General features: G+C 44.4%; 1 protein-coding gene across 6 annotated transcripts in view; it reads right to left on the minus strand.

Annotated features, from left to right (window-relative positions):
* The window catches only part of ADAMTS10 (ADAM metallopeptidase with thrombospondin type 1 motif 10), an 86,621-nt gene that overhangs the window by 51,111 nt on the left and 16,618 nt on the right, over positions 1-18,892 (minus strand). For all 6 annotated transcript variants that reach the window (XR_009152751.1, XM_058163417.1, XM_058163421.1 and 3 more), the window contains exons 4-7: positions 14,077-14,236; positions 9,324-9,541; positions 7,346-7,429; positions 4,412-4,557 (exon numbers count right to left, since the gene is read on the minus strand). Coding sequence is in view for 5 of the 6 variants with exons in the window: in XM_058163417.1 (XP_058019400.1) it covers positions 4,412-4,557; positions 7,346-7,429; positions 9,324-9,541; positions 14,077-14,236 (608 nt within the window). In the remaining variant the exon portion in view is untranslated. The remainder of the gene's footprint in view (positions 1-4,411; positions 4,558-7,345; positions 7,430-9,323; positions 9,542-14,076; positions 14,237-18,892) is intronic.

An 18,892-nucleotide genomic window follows, 5' to 3' on the forward strand; every position in this document is an offset into this window, starting at 1 on the left:
GTTGTTGTTATATGTTGGGCTCAATTGTGGCCGTAAGTCGGGGACTATCCGTATTGGCATGAAAATTGCTGTCCTTATTGCTGATCTCTCTCCAGCCTCAACTGCCTCTCTTCTTAGTCATTGCCAGTCCCCTGATTTTCCTCCAAAGTAAGGGGGAAGAAGTTTTAACAGATTTTACATATCCTGAGACTGACAATGTAGGAGGAAAAGGGAAAAAAACATTTCAGCCAAGGATGACTTAAGCCTGTCTTACTCATGGGTTAGGGATGGGATGAAGCCAACGTTATGGGGCTACCACATGTTTATGCCTTGGCTATGGGCAAGAAGGAAAAGACCCCAAGTCTGTGTTGACGATCGAAGATAGACAGACATGATGATATGGTATGTCAGGGATACCAAACAGAAGCAAGGAAATTGTGAATACATAACATAACATAACATAACATAACATAACATAACATAACATAACATAACATAACATAACATAACATAACATAACATAACATAACATAACATAACATAACATCAGAGTTGGAAGGGACCTTGGAGGCCTTCTAGTCCAACCCCCGGCCCAGGCAGGAAACCCTACACCATCTCAGTCAGATAGTTATCCAACATTTTCTTAAAAATTTCCAGTGTTGGAGCATTCACAACTTCTGAAGGCAAGTCGTTCCACTTATTAATTGTTCTAACTGTCAGGAAATTTCTCCTTAGTTCTAAGTTGCTTCTTTCTTTGATCAGTTTCCACCCATTACTTCTTGTTCTACCCTCAGGTGCTTTGGAGAACAGCCCGACTCCCTCTTCTTTGTGGCAGCCCCTGAGATATTGGAACACAGCTATCATGTCTCCCCTAGTCCTTCTTTTTGTTAAACTAGACATACCCAGTTCCTGCAACCGTTCTTCATATGTTTTATCCTCCAGTCCCCTAATCATCTTCTCTGCACTCTTTCTAGAGTCTCAACATCTTTTTTACATCGTGGCGACCAAAACTGGATGCAATATTCCAAGTGTGGCCTTACCAAGGCATTATAAAGTGGCACTAACACTTCACGTGATCTTGATTCTATCCCTCTGTTTATGCAGCCCAGAACTGTGTTGGCTTTTTTAACAGCTGCTGCACACTGCTGGCTCATATCTAAATGGTTATCCACTAGGACTCCAAGATCCCTCTCACAGGTACTACTATTGAGCAAAGTACCACATATACGGTACTAGTGCATTTTGTTTTTTTGTTTTTCCTCTCTTGCGCTGAGCCAGACACGGGAGGGAGGGAGAAACTGGCAGCCATGTTTTTAAAGACGGAAATTGTACCCAAATCACTGTAAATGGAGATGCACTATTCCAAAACTTGTTTGATTTTAACATTTTCATTAAATGGAAGGGTAAAGAATTGCCACCAAATTGTTCTGTTCATCTGGGTTTTTTTTTGCTGACAGGTAAGTTTTCTTTCTCTCTCCTTTTGTTGCAAATTTAAAATTCATTACTTCTTATTTGATTTCACTATGTTTTTTGGTTGAAAATTCATAGGTGTTAACTAGGTGCACTTCTCCAAAACAGAACTCCCGTATGCCTCTTTGTACACTGTTTTGAAAAAAAAACACCAAGTTGCAAATGCCAGAAAGGCAGATTCTATTTCAGTTCATGTAATATTTTGGGAAATTCAAATTAAACAGGTTTCCTCTGAAAGCAACTTGAGCAATTGTTATCCAACTGACCACTGCAACATCGTGGTTGTCAGGCATCCTTGTAATTGCTCTTAAACCCTTGCAAACCACATGGTCAAACTTAGCATCCTTAATAGCTGTCACTCCAGATGTTGGTTCTTCCTTTTTCCTGAAACTTCACTCCATTTGATACCGCTGCAAAAAAATGGCTGCCTAATTTTGTGTGGGCTACACATGGGATATGAATATGGACCGATGGGCTAAACCTTAATTTTGTAAGTTTCCTGGTGGTTCATCTTTCAATTATATTGTTTTTATTTGTTTCCTAGTATGATTTGATAGCTTATTAGTATGAGTTGTATCTTTTTATTCTTGATGGATGTATTTTATTCTCCTTATTTATTTACTTATTTATTTATTTATTTATTTTATTTGCATTTATATCCCGCCCTTCTCCGAAGACTCAGGGCGGCTTACACTATGTCAAGCAATAGTCTTCATCCATTTGTATATTATATACAAAGTCAACTTATTGCCCCCAACAATCTGGGTCCTCATTTTACCTACCTTATAAAGGATGGAAGGTTGAGTCAACCTTGGGCCTGGTGGGGCTTGAACCTGCAGTAATTGCAAGCAGCTGCTGTTAATAACAGACTGTCTTACCAGTCTGAGCCACAGAGGCCCCTTATATACACTGAGAGCATATACACCTAAGACAAATTCCTTGTGTGTCCAATCACACTTGGCCAATAAAGAATTCTATTCTATTCTATTCTATTCTATTCTATTCTATTCTATTCTATTCTATTCTATTCTATTCTATTCTATTCTATTCTATTCTATTCTCATGTGTGCCTTGTTTGCAAAAACTAAACCAATGAACTCTTTCACCCTTCAAAAAAACCCAAACTCCAAAGCACAGCAGGATGTTATCTGGAGATGCGGAATTTATGAGGCACAGAGAAGTTTTACAAGGCATTTGGTTTTCCATCCAAGGTTTGGCTTTGTAAAGATGCCCCCAGGGACTCGGTGGGAAGACTCACAAGCAATTGCTCAAGCAGTTGTGTTGAAAGACAAGACTTTCCAAGTTAGCATACTTTTTCTTCCCTTCCTTATCTTGCACATCCAGAATGAAGGGAGGCAAAAGATATAATTCCCCAGAAAAACGTAGTTCCTCAGAGACAAAGTGGGTATGTTTCAGGGTTTCAGAGCTGAGTCAGGCAAAGGAGTATTCCAGCAAACAGAAGGGAAGAAATATGAAGGTTTTATTTCATGAAAGTAAACTACAAGGATGAGAAAAAACTGTATTTCAGCATAAGCACCACACATTTTAGGCCTTGACTTTATGACCACAATTGGGACCAGAGCTTCTGTTGCTAAGCAGGCTGGTCGCGAAGTGAATTGCACCTGATTTTATGACCTTTTTTGCAGCCGTGAATTACTGCGGTTGTTAAGGGAATCATGCAATTGTTAAGCAAATCCAGGTTCCCTCATTAACTCCTCTTGTCTGAAATTGTCTGGGAATATTGCAAATGGTGATGACGTAACTTCAGGATGCTGCAACCACTGGGAATGCATGTTGGTTGCCAAGCGCCCAAATTCTGATCATGCAACCAGGCGCTGGCTGCAATGATCATCGCAATAGCAATTGCACTTAAGACTTACTGGTATCTACCACTTCATAGTGCTCTACGGCCCTCTCTAAGCGTTTTACAGAGTCAGCATATTGATCCCAAAAATTCCACCATGGCCAAGACTGCCTACCAACTAGAAGTCAATGGCCGGCGACCTCGCGGGCGTCCAAAACAGAGATGGCAAGATACCATTAACAAAGATATGCAAGCCACAGGCCTGCACCCTGGAGACGCAGCTGACTGTGCAAAGTGGCCTTCAATGATCTGAAAAGCAGACCAGGCACCGGATTTGGGTCCTCATTTTACCAACCTCAGAAGGATGGAAGGCGGAGTCAACCTTGAGCCAGTGAGAATCGAACTGCCAAATTGCTTGCAGCTGGTTGTCAGAAGAAGTAGCCTGCAATACTGCATTCTAACCACTGCGCCACCACCGGTCTAAATGCAAGGACTGTTTTTCATCGTCACTTTTTCATCGTCATCGTAACTTCAAATCAGTGGTGAATTTCAAATTTTTTTACTACCGGTTCTGTGGGTGTAGCTTGGTGGGCGTGGTGTGGTGTGGCTTGGTGGACGTGGCAGGAGAAGGATACTGCAAAATCCCCATTCCCACCCCACTCCAGGGGAAGGATACTGCAAAATCCCCATTCCCACCCCACTCCAGGGGAAGGATACTGCAAAATCCCCATTCCCACCCCACTCCAGGGGAAGGATACTGCAAAACCCCCATTCCCACCCCACTCCAGGGGAAGGATACTGCAAAACCCCCATTCCCATCCCACTCCAGGGGAAGGATACTGCAAAACCCCTATTCCCATCCCACTCCTGGGGGAAGCATACTGCAAAATCCCCATTCCCACCCCACTCCTGGGGGAAGCATACTGCAAAATTCCCATTCCCACCCCACTCTGGGGCCAGCCAGAGGTGATATTTGCCAGTTCTCTGAACTACTCAAAATCTCCACTACTGGTTCTCCAGAACCTGTCAGAACCTGCTGGATTTCACCCCTGCTTCAAATGGTCACTAAACAAATAGCCATAACTCAAGGGCTGCCTGTAATGGCTTTTCATCCCCATCCACTCCAACCCTACCACCCCAAAATTAGAGAAGGTTTACCTGGTGATCAAAACCGCAGTATCATGGTTAGCGATGCCGTTGTCAGGAATGGCATTCCCATCACTGCTGAGGCTCACAATAGCCTTCTGCCACTTGCAAAAGCTGTCAAGGGACTTCCCAGCATGATGGTTGATTTCCAGGGATGGCTGGAGAAGATAACAGGTCAGTCTTAACATGAATGATGTTATGAGGAGCTAGTCTACTCACTGATGATCTTTGGAGACCAGTAAAGGAGAAAATTTTCAGCTCAGGGTTGTCATGAGAAGTCCTTGGTGCTCTCTGAGCTTGGTTGTTTTCTTGCAGACATCTCATTATCCAGTTAGGTAACATCATCAGTGCTATCATGACTAGCACCGATGATGCTACCTAGTTTGGGTAATGAAATGTCTGCAAGAAAACAACCAAGCTCAGCGAGCACCAACCAAGGACCCCTCAATTTTTGAAGAACTTTCCTTGGCATCTTTGTCTATTTTGGAACATAAGATGGGGCCTCCTTTGCAAGTACATTTTGTTATTGGAACTCCCTTCATGTTGACAATCTCTTCCCCCTCCCATATTCCTCCATTATCTCCTCATTCTTTCCCACATTATTTGGGGTAATTTCCAATTTTCCAGAAATATTTTACTGGGGAATAATTTCCTGCATTGGAGAGGAAATTATATATGAGCCTTTCCTTCTAGGAACCTCCTCGTTTTCTATTGGGATCTCAAATAATTGCATTTCTTCAGCTCTCCCTTTTTATTTAGTTCTAGATTGTTTTGAAAATGTCCAATAGCATGATGGGGGTGAAAGCCAAAGGTGCTTTTTCAGGAGACAACTGGACTCTCTTGTTTTTTTTCTTTTGAAGACATTTTACTTCTCATCCAAGGAGCTTCTTCAGCTCTGACAGGATAGTGGGGAAATGGAAGGATTTATATTCCTTGCAGACAGCTGGTCATTTGCATCCCTTTAGAGGGTTGTTGAAGCACTTGGAGTTTTAGCTGTGTCCTGAAAAAGCACCTTTGGAACAACTGTGACTCAGATGACTGAGAATCTCTACAGACCTTTAGTTATACAATTTGGGATGAACACCCTTTAAATGTTGGGGGAATAGGAATGGATTTCCAGAGGAAAAATTGCAGACTGCAGGAACCAGGAGCACCACTCAGGTGACCCTGAGGACACAGATCAACCTCAATGACCCTCTAAAACAGTGGTTCTCAACCTTTATAGTGCTGCGACCCCTTTAATACAATTCCCCACAATGTGGCAACCCCAACCGTAAAATTATTATTTTTTAGGCAGCGATCTCAGCGCGCCTCAGCAGCCGCAGAAGGGGGGGGAAAGTGGCAAACTCTTTTTTTGAATTTATTGCCCTTGAAGCCGTATTGGCTAGCGATCTGAACAGCTTGCGATTGCCTTGAGGACGGAGGCATTAAAGCGGAGACTCCTCTCCTATTAAGTTTATTGCGCCTGAAGCCAGATTAGGCTAGCAATTGGGAGTGATTGCAGCTGGCTTGAGAGGGAGACATCAGAGCAAAGATTTCTCTCTTTGTTAATTCATCGCGCTTGAAGCTGAATTCGGCTAGCGATTTGAAGAGCCTGCAGCTGGCTTGTGGTGTCAACCATTGGAGCGCGATTCTTCGACTTGCAAGTATACTTCCCATATTTCCGATGGTCTTAGGCGACCCCTGGCAAATTGTCATTTGACCCCCAACGGGGTCGCGACCCACAGGTTGAGAACCGCTGCTCTAAAAGGATGCAAATGACCAGCTGTCTGTAAGGAATATAAATCCTTCCATTCCCCACTACCCTGTCAGAGCTTAAGAAGCTCCTCGGATGAGAAGCGAAATGTCTTCAAAAGAAAAAACAAGAAAGTACAGTTGCCTCCTGAAAAAGCACTTTTGGGACAACCACGACCTGGATGACTGAGAATCTTTACAGACGATGGGGATGAAAACATTTTCCATATATAACTAGATTGCTTTGTGCCTCTGGCTCATTTCTCCAAGAATTAGCCTTGGGATTAGTGATGATTCTTCACAGTGATCTTCCCTAATATTCCAAGCTTGGTGCTGGAGAAGTCTCTTGAGAGTCCCTTGGACTGCAAGGAGATCAAATCAGTCGATCCTAAAGGAAACCAATCCTGACCGTCCTTTGGAAGCACAGATACTGAAGGTGAAGCTCAGATACTTTGGCCACCCGATGAGAAGAGAGGATTCATTGGAAAAGACCCTGATGTTGGGAAAGATGGAAGGAAAAAGGAGAAGGGGGAGGACGGCAGAGGATGAGAGGGTTAGATAGTGTCATTACTGTGAACTGTCATGTTCACAGAACATGACTTTGGGCAACTCCAGGAGACCAGTGGGGCCTGACATGCGATGGCCCATGGAGTCACAAAGAATCAGACACAACTTAATAACTGAACAACTACAAAATAATCTTTCATTCCTAATGCTGAATGAATGATCTGCCTGGAGTACAATAAGTGAATGTTACTTTGTAGTAGGGATGAAATGATCCCGGATCGGCGGATCCAGTAGCAATGGCGGCGAGTGGTTCAGAGAACCAGTAGCAAAAATCCCTGCCCCCCCCCCCCGCCCATGCCCACCCAATGCCCATTCGCTTGCTTCCCCACTTGCCGCTTCTTTTAAAAAATGCTTTTAAAAGGCTCTGACGATCCCAACTGAGCCGCGCAATTGTCAGAGCCTTTTTTTTTACTTTTAAAAGCATTTTTTACAACCTATTCAGCCGAATAAATTATAAAAAAAAATGCTTTTAAAAGTTAAAAAAAAAGGCTCTGACAATCCCAGCACGCAGCCAGCAAACCGGTAGTAAACCGGTTCAGATTTCACCACTGCTTTGTAGTATGCCTAGTCTTTATCAAAACACTGTATAGATATATATTTAAAATAATCTACTACTACTCCTTGCTATGGGAATTCCTTCCTTACCTGGTCCTCTGTCAGCAGGATAAGGCGGGTTACCAGAATGTTCACGATATTGCCCAAACTTGAGTCTTGGAAAAGTTTAGCAACCTGACCTCCAGGAAACAAGGAAACACCAGTGTTAAAAAGAAGATGGATGCAGCATCATGATGGATCAGAAACAGCATCCTTTGCAGGATTGGCAGAATACGGAAGAGCTTTTCAAGCTAAAATGAGAGGGTAGAGCTGTGATGGATAACCTTTTCCGGACCGAGTGCTCAAAGTGCGCACCAACTCCCAAAACGCAATGTGCGCGTGGCCCAGTGCATGTCCCTTGCCCCCTGCATGCGCACACAGCACCTCCACATGCACCTCACCTCCCACATGCGTGAAGACCAGCTGGCTGGCAGGAGGCATCTGCGCATGTGCAGCATAGCTGAACTGGGGTGATGGCTCGCATGCCATCAGAGAGGGCGCTGTATGCCACCTCTGGCACGCGTGCCATAGGTTTGCCATCATGGGGGTAGAGCAGGGGTGAAATGCTCCCAGTTCGGACCGGATTGCCCAATCCGGTAGCGATGGCGGCGGGTGGTTCGGAGAACCGGTAGCAAAAATCCCTGCCCCCGCCCCGCATGCCCAGCTGAGCCGTGTGATCATCAGAGGTTTTTTTTTTTCTTTTAAAAGCATTTTTTTCTTCAGCCAAAACAATGCTTTTAAAAGTTTTTTTTAAAAAGGCTCTGATGATCGCGCAGCTCAGCTGGATCGCCTGAACCTTTTAAAAGCATTTTTTCTCAAGCTCTTTGGCTGAAGAGGTTGTAAAAAAATGCTTTTAAAGGGTTCTGGCGATCAGGCAACTCAGCTGGGATTAAAAATGCTTTTAAAAGTAAAAAAAAAAGTTGGCCATGCCCACCCAGTCACATTACGCCCCGCCCCCAAGCCACGGCCACAGAACCGGTAGTAACAAATTTTACATTTCACCCCTGGGGTAGAGGAACGAGGCATCTTTAAGGGAGATTTTGCAGTTAACCATATCTCACTTCCACCAATCTGCTCTCCTACCCAGAAGCCGCCTCTTTTCATAAATGTTAGTCTTCTGTTTCTATTAAGCACCATTGTGGCCCAGCAATAGATTTCACTGTCCTGGGCAGTATCCTCTTTCTTCTAAACTTTGGCTACTAGCTATGAAAAGCCATGGTGGCGCAGTGGTTAGAATGCAGTATTACAAGCTAACTCTGCCCACTGTCAGGAGTTCGATTCTGACTGATTCAAGGTTGACTCAGGCTTCCAGCCTTCCGAGGTCAGTCAAATGAGGACCCAGATTGTTGGGGCCAATATTCTGACTCTCTAAACCACTTAGAGATGGTTGTATAGCACTGTGAAGCGGTATATATATAAGTCTACATGCTATTGTTATTATGATGAAGATCTGAGAAAGTACTGGGGACTTGGAAACCTTCAGCTGCATAAAGAATGAATGTGAGAAGGATATGTCAGCCTTTGTAATGAGCTTTTCTCGTTGTTTTGCCTTTTGAAGGTCTTTGGCATGTAACTACCAAAATTCCAACCTAGGGGAGGAATTTGGGGAGCTGTAGCCCTGACATATCCAAATGGAACTCAGTTGAGAATGCCTGGTATTGTGGAAATCAATATCCACAAATGAAGCTGCCCGGGATTAGTCACCTATGGAGAACACTAGGTCATAAAAACGGGAGTAGAAAATTATGATAATAAAGGTAGTCCTCTACTTACAGTAATTCATTTAGTGACCATTCAAAGTTGCAACAGCATTTTAAAAAAAGGTGATTTATGAATTCACTTAACAAGTGTCTTGCTTTGCAACAGAAATTTTGGGCTCAATTCTGGTCATAATTCAAGGACTACCTGTAGTGTGTGATGGTAAGGTATGTACAAGTGATCTTAGGAGACAAACCTGCCCCTAAGCTGTGGGTTCTCCTCCTGTCTCCCAAGGACCTTCCCACATAGCATTCTTGGTTATAATACTTACAATATTCATGATAGCCAGGATGTATTCCTCTATGTCTCGCCGGCCATGGTAGCCCACCATCATCTTATCAGCCACCACAAGAGTCTCCACATAACGCTCAGTGCTGACTGACCTCTTCAGAGGCAGTTGTCCCCTTTGAGAAAAGTTGCCCAGGGTCTTCAAAGGGGAGGGCTTCAGTGTCCGCAACCACCAAGGTCTACCTTTCCATGGCTTCTCATCTGCAGGGGAACAGCGATGACGTCTTTAGCATTCTCTCTTCTTCCTCTCCCCAATACTTTGTAAAGCAAAACCAATGGACTTCTTATGCCTATAATTGCTTCCAAAAGAATGCGTTCAACAAATTCAGCGATAAACCATCATGGTGGGTGGCTTGGTTTTAGGTTAATGCCAAAGGAATCCTAAAATAGGAACGTCCTCTTTCCTCTCAGCATAACTACAGGCCCCCGTTAAAGTCTGGTTGAAATTATTTAATATCATTTGACAAAGAAAATTGAAGCAATTGGATAAAATGGAGTTCAAAGGAAAGGAACGGAAAGAAAGGGAAAGGGAAGGGAAGGGAAGGGAAAGGAAGGAAGGGAAGGGAAGGGAGGGGAAGGGAAAATATTCCACTGATATGATGTAGTAAGAAGAAAATACATGCAGTCCTTGACTTATGACCACAACTGGGACCAGAATTTCAATTGCTAATCTATACAGACATAAAGCATGATGTCACATGACCGCATCACTCAACAGCAGCAATGTTGGCATTCCCTGTTGTTATGGTTAACCAAGGATCTCTGATTGTTAGGTAAATACCCAACCCTAACCCTAACCCACTCCAAGTCATTCCAGGCTTGGTCCCTCCTAACCCCAAGTCTCAGTAAGGTAAGAGACTGCCTCCTTTTCTACTCCCCCACTCACCTATCTTCACTCTCATCTCTACCTTTGGCCACCCTGCACCTTGCCTTGTGGGTTCACCCTGTGGCTCAGGGACTTCTTGTCATGCCACAGCTCTGAAGGTGCAAGAATCCTCTAACTGCAGTGCAATGCAAAGCTCTCACAGTGTGAAACCAACCTCAACCCAGGCCAGCACAAAGCAGCCACCCCAGGAAGCTGCAGCCACCCCAGGAAACCCCAGGTGTTCCAGCCCAGCTGTCCTTGCTTCCCTGTACTGTACTCTGTGGTGGAATTCAGCTGGTTTGGACGAACCGGTAGTTAAATTGCTGGCTGGCCCCTCACCTCCTCTTCTAGGAGTCCCCACACGCCTCATTTTGGCTCCCAGGTAAGTGCAGGAAGGCTTCCTAGGCCCAAAACGAGGTGTGGGGGGCACGTTCCCCACCTAGGGCCCGTTTTTGCTCCCAGGGGGTGCAAGAGGCCGACTGCTTCCTGTCACACCCCCTGGCCATACCCACCACGGCCACACCCGCCCAGCCGGTCATTAGGGCAGAGAACCAGTTGTTAAATTATTTGAATCCCCACCACTGACTATACTCTGAGAGCTCCTACTACCTGCACTCCACCACCCCAGGTCTTCTTGCTCCAGCTGTTGACAATGGGGCTTGCCCTGGCCTTTCAGGAGGCGGCTGCTGGCCACCTTCCTCTGGTCTTGCAAGGAAACAGCTGTGGATAACCTGGGGCAGAAAGCCTCATGCAGCCAGCAGCTGCCTTGTGAAAGGAAGGGAAGGGAAGGGAAGGGCATGCTTGGTCAGCAGTGGGAGCAAGAAGATTGTGAAGGTCAGTTAGGGCAGCAACGGCTGTGGAATGCAAGGGGCCAAAAGAGCATAGATGGGCAGAGAGGTAGGTGGGTGGGGGGAGTTAAAAGGCCCCTGCAGTCATAACTGTGGCTGCCAAGCCACCAAACTATGACCACATGATCGTGGGGTCACCGTAATGGCCATAACTTCATAGTCTGGTTGTAAGTCCCTTTCTTCAGTGCTGCTGTAACGGCTGCTGAACAAATGGTCATAAGTCGAGGACTATCTGTAATATACAGGAGTAGAGAGCTTCAAAAAGAAACATTCTGCCCTCAGGCCTCCCAAAAATTTATGTGCTGGGCATTTTAGTGTTTTAATATATGCCCAAGAAAGCTGACCTGTGGTCATGTTACAGATAGTCCTCGACTTTCAACAGTTTGTTTAGTGACCGTTCAAAGTTACAATAACACTAAAAAAAAGTGACGTTTTTCAAACTTATGACCAGCATCCCCATGATCATGTGATCAAAATTCAGATGTTTGGCAACTGACTCATATTTATGACGGTTGCAGTGTCCCGGGATCATGTGGTCCCCTTTTGCGTCCTTCTGACAAGCAAAGTCAATGGGGAAGCCAGGTACATTTAACAACAACTGAACAGTTGCACGATCCACTTAACAACTCTAGCAAGAAAGGTCGTAAAAAGGGGCAAAGCTCACTTAACAAATGCCTCACTTAACAACAGAAATTTTGGGCTGAATTGTGGTCGTACGTTGAGGACTACTTGTATTTACCCAGATGTATATGTACCATCTGAAGTCCCTCTATAAATGGGCAGTTTCCAAATCTGATAAGTATATAATAAATAACATGTAAGTATAGATATCGCTAAGAAGTTGTTACTGTAAATAATGAGGAATGAAATGATTAAATCCGGGGATAATTTTCTTCACAAAAACTAAATGTTCTTTTCTCCAGATGCCACCAGAAATCAAGTGGTTTGCTGTTCACCCTCAAAAGCAGACTGTCAGCCCTGGAGGCCATCTTTCTCTTCCGATCTTCAGGGCAGGAGGGTGGGGTTGCATGGAGTGGGTAGAGATATATAGCCACAACAATATTCTTTCCTCCGGGAGTCACTTACATTCACCCTGTACCTGGAGAGGCATGACTGGGAAAAATTTCCAGTTCATAGGTGGTCTGCTGCTGGTTGGCACCGGTTTGGGCAAACTGATTGTTAAGATTCTGCGCAGTACAGCAAACCGGCGAATCCTACCACTGGCTGGCCCCGCTCCCGCTTGGTTTTCGGGCTGTTTTCCAGGCCAAAAACAGCCTGGAAAACAGTCGGAATACCGGCCAAAAACCAGCCTGAAAATGGCCCCAAAACCAGCCTGAAAACTGTCCCAAAAACAGCCAAAAAAACAGGCTGAAAAATGGACAGAGGTGGGGCCAGCAGTGGTGGGATTAGCCCGAACCGGCTAAATCCTACCTCTGCCTTTGAGGGGAGTGGCTGGAAGGCGGGGCTGGGTGTGATGAGTGACGTCACCCATCCAGTCACATGACCAACCGGCCACGCCTACCCAGCCAGAGACCGGTTGTTAAGTTAAGTCCCACCACTGCTCCAGTTGGGATGGTGGATTGATTGGACCACGTGATGGACATGTAGGTGCAGGGGAAAGGACTTTGACTTTCCTTTGGGTGGGGAAAACCTGCAAGACTTTCAGATTTGGGTTTTCCCAGATGTGCCAATATGACATCTCTAATAAAATGGAACTTTGAGGGAATGCCTGCCTCGGAGCCTTATTCGGTTGGGGGTGTCACTTGGAATTCTGACACAGACTTCCTTTGGCCTATCTGGATTAGCCATTATTATTCAGAAAGAGGCACAGATGTTGGATTTTGCATGAAACATCAACAGTAAAACCAAATCTGGAATGGAGGGGGGCAAGGAAGGCGGTGTTTGATGGTAAGGACTTGAACGCAAAGTGCCCATTTCTTGTTCCAAGATTACATTTGTCCAGTAGTTCTTGTTTTCCAAGAAACAAATTGGAAACAGATTTTTTCCCTCTTTTTCAGCCGGGGAATATAACGCAGTATCAATACACAAAGAGTAAGCTTGGCAGCTTTAATGTGAAAAAAAATGTCAGACATCCAAGGTCAGCTGGCTCGCTCTCTTCTCCTCCTTCCGGAAACTGGGAATCTAATCCCATGAATTCCATAATTTAGAGAGGTGGTATTTGTCTTTTTCCCTTCTCCCTGGCCGTGTTTCAAATCCACAACTACATCCTCAAACCAAATGTCTGCTGGAGTAAAACATTTTAAAACTAGCTGGATGGCTTTTAAAGTTTCTGCCTTAATGTTATTGACATTTGTGGTGTCTCCTACATTTCATCTAATCCAGCCTATTAACTACCCTGAATTTAATGCAAAGAAAAAAAAATAAGTGTGGCTTTGTGGTTGCCAATAGGAACTTGGATAACAGTCTTACATGTTGATAATAACCTTCTGTTGCCCTCAGCCTCTCTCACTTTGCATAATTTTTGTGGGCTTTGCTCATCATAGGAAGGGTAGAAAATATAAGAATGTTCCAAGAACTTCCCCCCTCCCTTAAGTCTTAGTTCTCTCTCTATGTAATTTCAGATAATAAGCATCCAAATGTCCTTTAAAGCACATTTAAAAAAAGAAGAAGCGTGAGGGCTAGAAACTTGTTTATTCTAAATATAAAAATATAATAGTATTTTATAATAATAACAGAGTTGGAAGGGACCTTCGAGGTCTTCTAGTCCAACCCCCTGCTTAGGCAGGAAACCCTACACCACTTCAGACAAATGGTTATCCAACATCTTCTTAAAAACTTCCAGTGTTGGAGCATTTACAACTTCTGCAGGCAAGTTGTTCCACTTATTAATTGTTCTAACTGTCAGGAAATTTCTCCTTAATTCCAAGTTGCTTCTCTCCTTGATTAGTTTCCACCCATTGCTTCTTGTCCTGCCCTCAGGTGCTTTGGAGAATAGTTTAGAATAGAAATAGAAATAACAATAAGACATTCCTTCATCAAATACAGTCAAATAGAGCTCCTACCTAACACACCACAAGCTGTGTCCATATGTGGGTGCTGGAGAGATGATCGTTTGTAGATCACATGAGGGCTTCCTTCTCTTCCTTGTTCCTCACTGATATTGTCCCCAAGTGTCAGGGGTTCAATAAAATACTCATCATCTTCTGCAATAATCACACCATGCTGGAACAAAGAGAGGCAGGAAACTGCATGCTTGCATTCAATAAAAAGGACACAATTAATATCTATGGAGATTCTCAACTCATCCAATTCATGGTTGTCCGAAAGGTGCTTTTTCCAAGAGGCAACTGGACTTTCTTTGGGTTTTTTTCCCCTTGAAGACATTTTGCTTCTCATCCAAGAAGCTTCTTCAGTTCTGACTGAAGATCTGGCTCTTAGAACTGAAGAAGCTTCTTGGGTGAGAAGCAAAACCTTCCTCTTCAGGGAAAAAACAGAGAAAGTCCAGTTACCTTTTGGAAAAAACCGCCTTTGAGATAATACAATTAATAGGTAAAGGTAAAGGTTCCCCTTGTACATATGTGTGCTAGTCGTTCCCAACTCTAGGGGGTGGTGCTCATCTCCATTTCAAAGCTGAAGAGCCAGCACTGTCCGAAGACGTCTCCGTGGTCATGTGGCTGGCATGACTAAACACCAAAGGCTCACAGAACGCTATTACCTTCCCACGAAAGGTTGTCCCTATTTTTCTACTTGCATTTTTTATGTGCTTTCTAACTGCTAAGTTGGGAGAAGCTGCGACAAGTAACGGGAGCTCACCCCATTATGCAGCACTAGGGATTCAAACCGCTGAACTGTCGACCTTTCGATCAACTAGTTCAGCATCTTAGCCAATGAGCCATCACGTCCCTTTACAATTAATAGATTCAGTCTAATGTCTCTGTTCTCCCACTTTCTGTAAGTGGGGTGATTTCGAGATGTTGATTTGGTTATCTTTTTAGATTGTTTTGCCTGCTCAGGGCAGGATATGTATCTATGTGATACTCCCTCATCTTATTTCCCCCCACAACAACACTCTTATGAAATAAGCTGGGGACAGAAAAGACTGTCCAAGGTCACCAAATAAGCTTCTACAGCAGATAGACGATTTGAACCCGTCTTCCAGTGTCAGTCCAGCACTCTGTTGACAGGGAAGAAAATTGAGAAAGCAAAAATCTAGAGAGAAAAGGGACATGAATTGTATACCAGATATGATGGCAGAGAATTAGCTCATCAAGGTCTTACAGCTTAGATGGCTTTCTCAACTTCAGTCTGATTTTTGGGGAGGGGGTAGGTATTACAAAAAAAAAACATCTGGAAAGGCTTAAAGGCCTGAATCTATATATAAAAGCGAAAACCACTCACGCATTAATCATGAAATCTCCAGAACCGTAAAGCCTACAAATCTTGAAATCTTGGCTTCTAGGTGCTCGCTAAGAAAGGATTTTTTGAAATGACCATCAGAGCATTAATAGTTCCTATATTATTATTAACATGCTCTGATGCTAAGGAGTTCTTCTCCACCTCCCTACCTGAAAAGAAATCTGTTCCAAATACAAAACACAAGCAGAAGAGTTTCACTTTCAGTTTCACTTTCACAGCAGGAAGCAGCTTTAATACAGAACACTTGAGCTAAGAGAGGCCCAGCCTCCTTCCTGTCTCCTTCTTGCTCACACAGCAAATACTGTTTCACTTTCCAAACAGCCCTCTGATGCTAAGGAGTTCTACTCCCCCTCCCCACCTCAAAAGAATTCTGTTCCAAATGCAAAACACAAGCAGAGGAGGAGTTTCAGTTTCAGTTTTACTTTCACAGCAGCAAGCAGCTTTACTACAGAACAGTTGAGCTAAGCTACGCCCAGCCTCCTTCCTGTCTCCTTCTTGCTCACGCAGCAAATACTGCAAATAAACACCCCTCAACTCTCTCACACACTGACAGGATGCTAGCCAGATGAATACGGATGGATGCTAGCAGGCAGACGCAGATTCCCCCCATCCTTATTTTCCTCCTCAGTTCAGATGAATCTGTACCTTCTACTGTAACACCAGTTAAGGGGAAAAGAGGCAAAAAAACGCAGAAAAAGATTTACAGATGCGATTAGGAAAACGCAAGTAAGGGAAACTGTACACAAGTATCGTCAAACTCAGCCCCAACTCAGTGGACAGGCTGTTAAAAAGCATAGCTCTAATAACCCTTATGTTAATCAGTCACAAATGAGATCAATGCCTTGGACTAATAAGTATTTTTCTGGTTTTAAATATGAACCTCAGATTGATTACTCCAGGGACAAGTTGTTGATCTTACCCTGTGCCTGGTGCCACGCTCTAAAATGGCAGGATGAGAGTCCTGGGACGTGCTGCAGTGGCGGTAAAGTCCACTTCCCTCCCCTTCAGCCCTCCCCTGAACCCTTACACAGCCTTCCCACCCATCAGCATCCAATGGCAAAGCATTTTCTTTCTGCTGTCTGGAAGTACAATGGATGCTTCCAAATGACGTCTTTTGGAGCCAGAGAGGTGAAGGAGGGAAATTTGATGCCAACATTCAAAGTGCAGGGGCAGGTCTACCACAGGATAGGGAGCATCATGGCGGGGCCTCAACAGCAGCCTTCATTTCTCCAGATATACTTTGTGGGTGATGATGACAATGAGAGGGACAGCCGTTGTGGAATCTATCCAGACGTGAATCTACAACTGGTTAACCAACTGCAGAAATTGCTGCATGAACACAACAAGTATATTCTGGAACTTAAGGCTGCTGTTGATTCTGTTCCTAAGGGCCACAAGGACTTCCAAGTGGTGATTAACGCCGATAGGAAGCCTTCATGGAGAGCACCGAGGTCGTTTTAATGCCCCTACGACTACAGAAGTGGCTGTTCTCGTTGTCGGCCAGGATTTTGAGAAGAGAGATATTGTCCTGTTACGAATCAGTGAGATGCACCATGCCTATGGCACACTCCTGTATCCTCTGATGTTCTGCCGTGGAGAAGATGGCTATTATATCAATATACCTCAGTGCGACCCAAACACCAAGGTTCCTCTCAAGAAGACCGTGTCTGCTGCTGCCTTTTACAGCTACAGGATAATGGAGAGTGATGGTGAAGAACGCTACCTACTGCTGTTCCGCAACCTTCTCAATCAATTTCTGGTTGATATGTATGCAAAAATTGAGAGTGAAAGACAATTGGATTCGTAGAAAAAACTGAGAAGTGAGGAGAATGTGCACCTGAAGGATGCCATGATAAGAACTGACAGCCACTTATCATAGCTTGGCAAGATGCTTGTGTTGCCGTCTTCTTTCACTGGAGGACCCCGCTACATGCATGAGCAAATTCAAGATGTGATGACGTATATGTGCCATTTCAGATGCCCGGATCTGTTCATTACCTTTACTTGCAATCCGAAATGGCCAGAAATTATACAGATCTTGAAACATGGACAAAAATCTCACGCTAGACATGACTTAGTAGCAAGGGTTTTTCATGTGAAAGTAAAACATATCATGAAGCTCTTCACTAAAGGTTGCATCTTTGGAAATACTAGATGTCACATGTACTCCGTGGAATGGCAGAAACGTGGACTCCCCCACATTCATATTCTTCTGTGGCTAGAAGAGAAGACCAGAGTCCACTGACAAAGTTATAAGTGCTGAGGTATCTGATCCCGACCTAGACCTAGCTCTCCATGACATTATCAAGACGACAATGACCCATGGCCCATGTGGACCCCTCAACAGGAACTCACCCTGCATGGTGGATGGCACCTGCAACAAGAAGTACCCCTGGCTCTTTTTGAAGGAAACTCAAACCGGAGAGGACGGCTATCCTCAGTATCGCAGACAGTCCCCGGCAGACAGTGGCTTCACTGCCAACATCATTGGACTTGATCTTGACCATCGCTGGGTGGTGCCATACAACCCCATCCTGTCTCGCACCTTCTCAGCTCATATAAATGTTGAGTCCCGCAATTCAGTTAAATCCATAAAATACATCTGCAAGTATATTAACAAAGGGTCTGACCAGGCAGCGTTCACCATTGAAGATGTGGACAAGGTGACGAGGTACAAGGCAAGACGATACATCAGCAGCTCTTAGGCAGTCTGGCGCATTCTCTGCTTCCCTATTCATGAAAGGTTTCCTCCTGTTATGCACCTTGCCGTACAACTCGAAAATGGCCAGAGAGTTTATTTTACTTAGGACAATGTTGTTGAGAGGATCAATAACCCTCCAAAAACAATACTTCTGGCCTTTTTTGAGGTGGGCAAAGTTGATGCTTTCCCAAGGACCCTTTTATATTGCGAAGTTCCAACTTACTACATATGGAAAGGCAACCAGTTCTGCAGGAGGAAACAAGGGAAGCCTGTATCAGGTTATCTGGGGGTGAGGAAAAATCAGGTTTTGGGTAGACTGTACACCGTCCATCCCAGTAATGCTTGAGTGCTACTACCTACGCCTCCTCTTGCACGAGATCCATGGCCCAATGTCATTTACTGCCCTAAAAACTGTGGCAGGGGTACTTCAACCAACATTTCAAGCAGCGTGCAGTGCAATTGGCTTGCTGAAGGACGATGCTCACTGGGACCGCACTCTGGAAGAAGCCTCTGACTTTCCTAACAAACTCCGTCAGCTATTTGCCATCATGTTGGTTTTCTGCCAAGTTGCAGACCCCCTAAAATTGTGGGAGAAATACAGAGACAGTCTTGCGGAAGATCTTAGAAGGCTAATGAAGAGAGAGTGTGGAGATGCCTAACTGGTCCTCCAAATTGTTTACAACCAATGCCTTATCCTTCTTGAGGATATTGTCATATCCATGTCGGGTAAAACACTCCTGCAGTTGGGATTTCCACCACCT

Source organism: Ahaetulla prasina, chromosome 1, assembly GCF_028640845.1.
Source record: "Ahaetulla prasina isolate Xishuangbanna chromosome 1, ASM2864084v1, whole genome shotgun sequence".
In the NCBI taxonomy this organism is placed as follows: domain Eukaryota; kingdom Metazoa; phylum Chordata; class Lepidosauria; order Squamata; family Colubridae; genus Ahaetulla; species Ahaetulla prasina.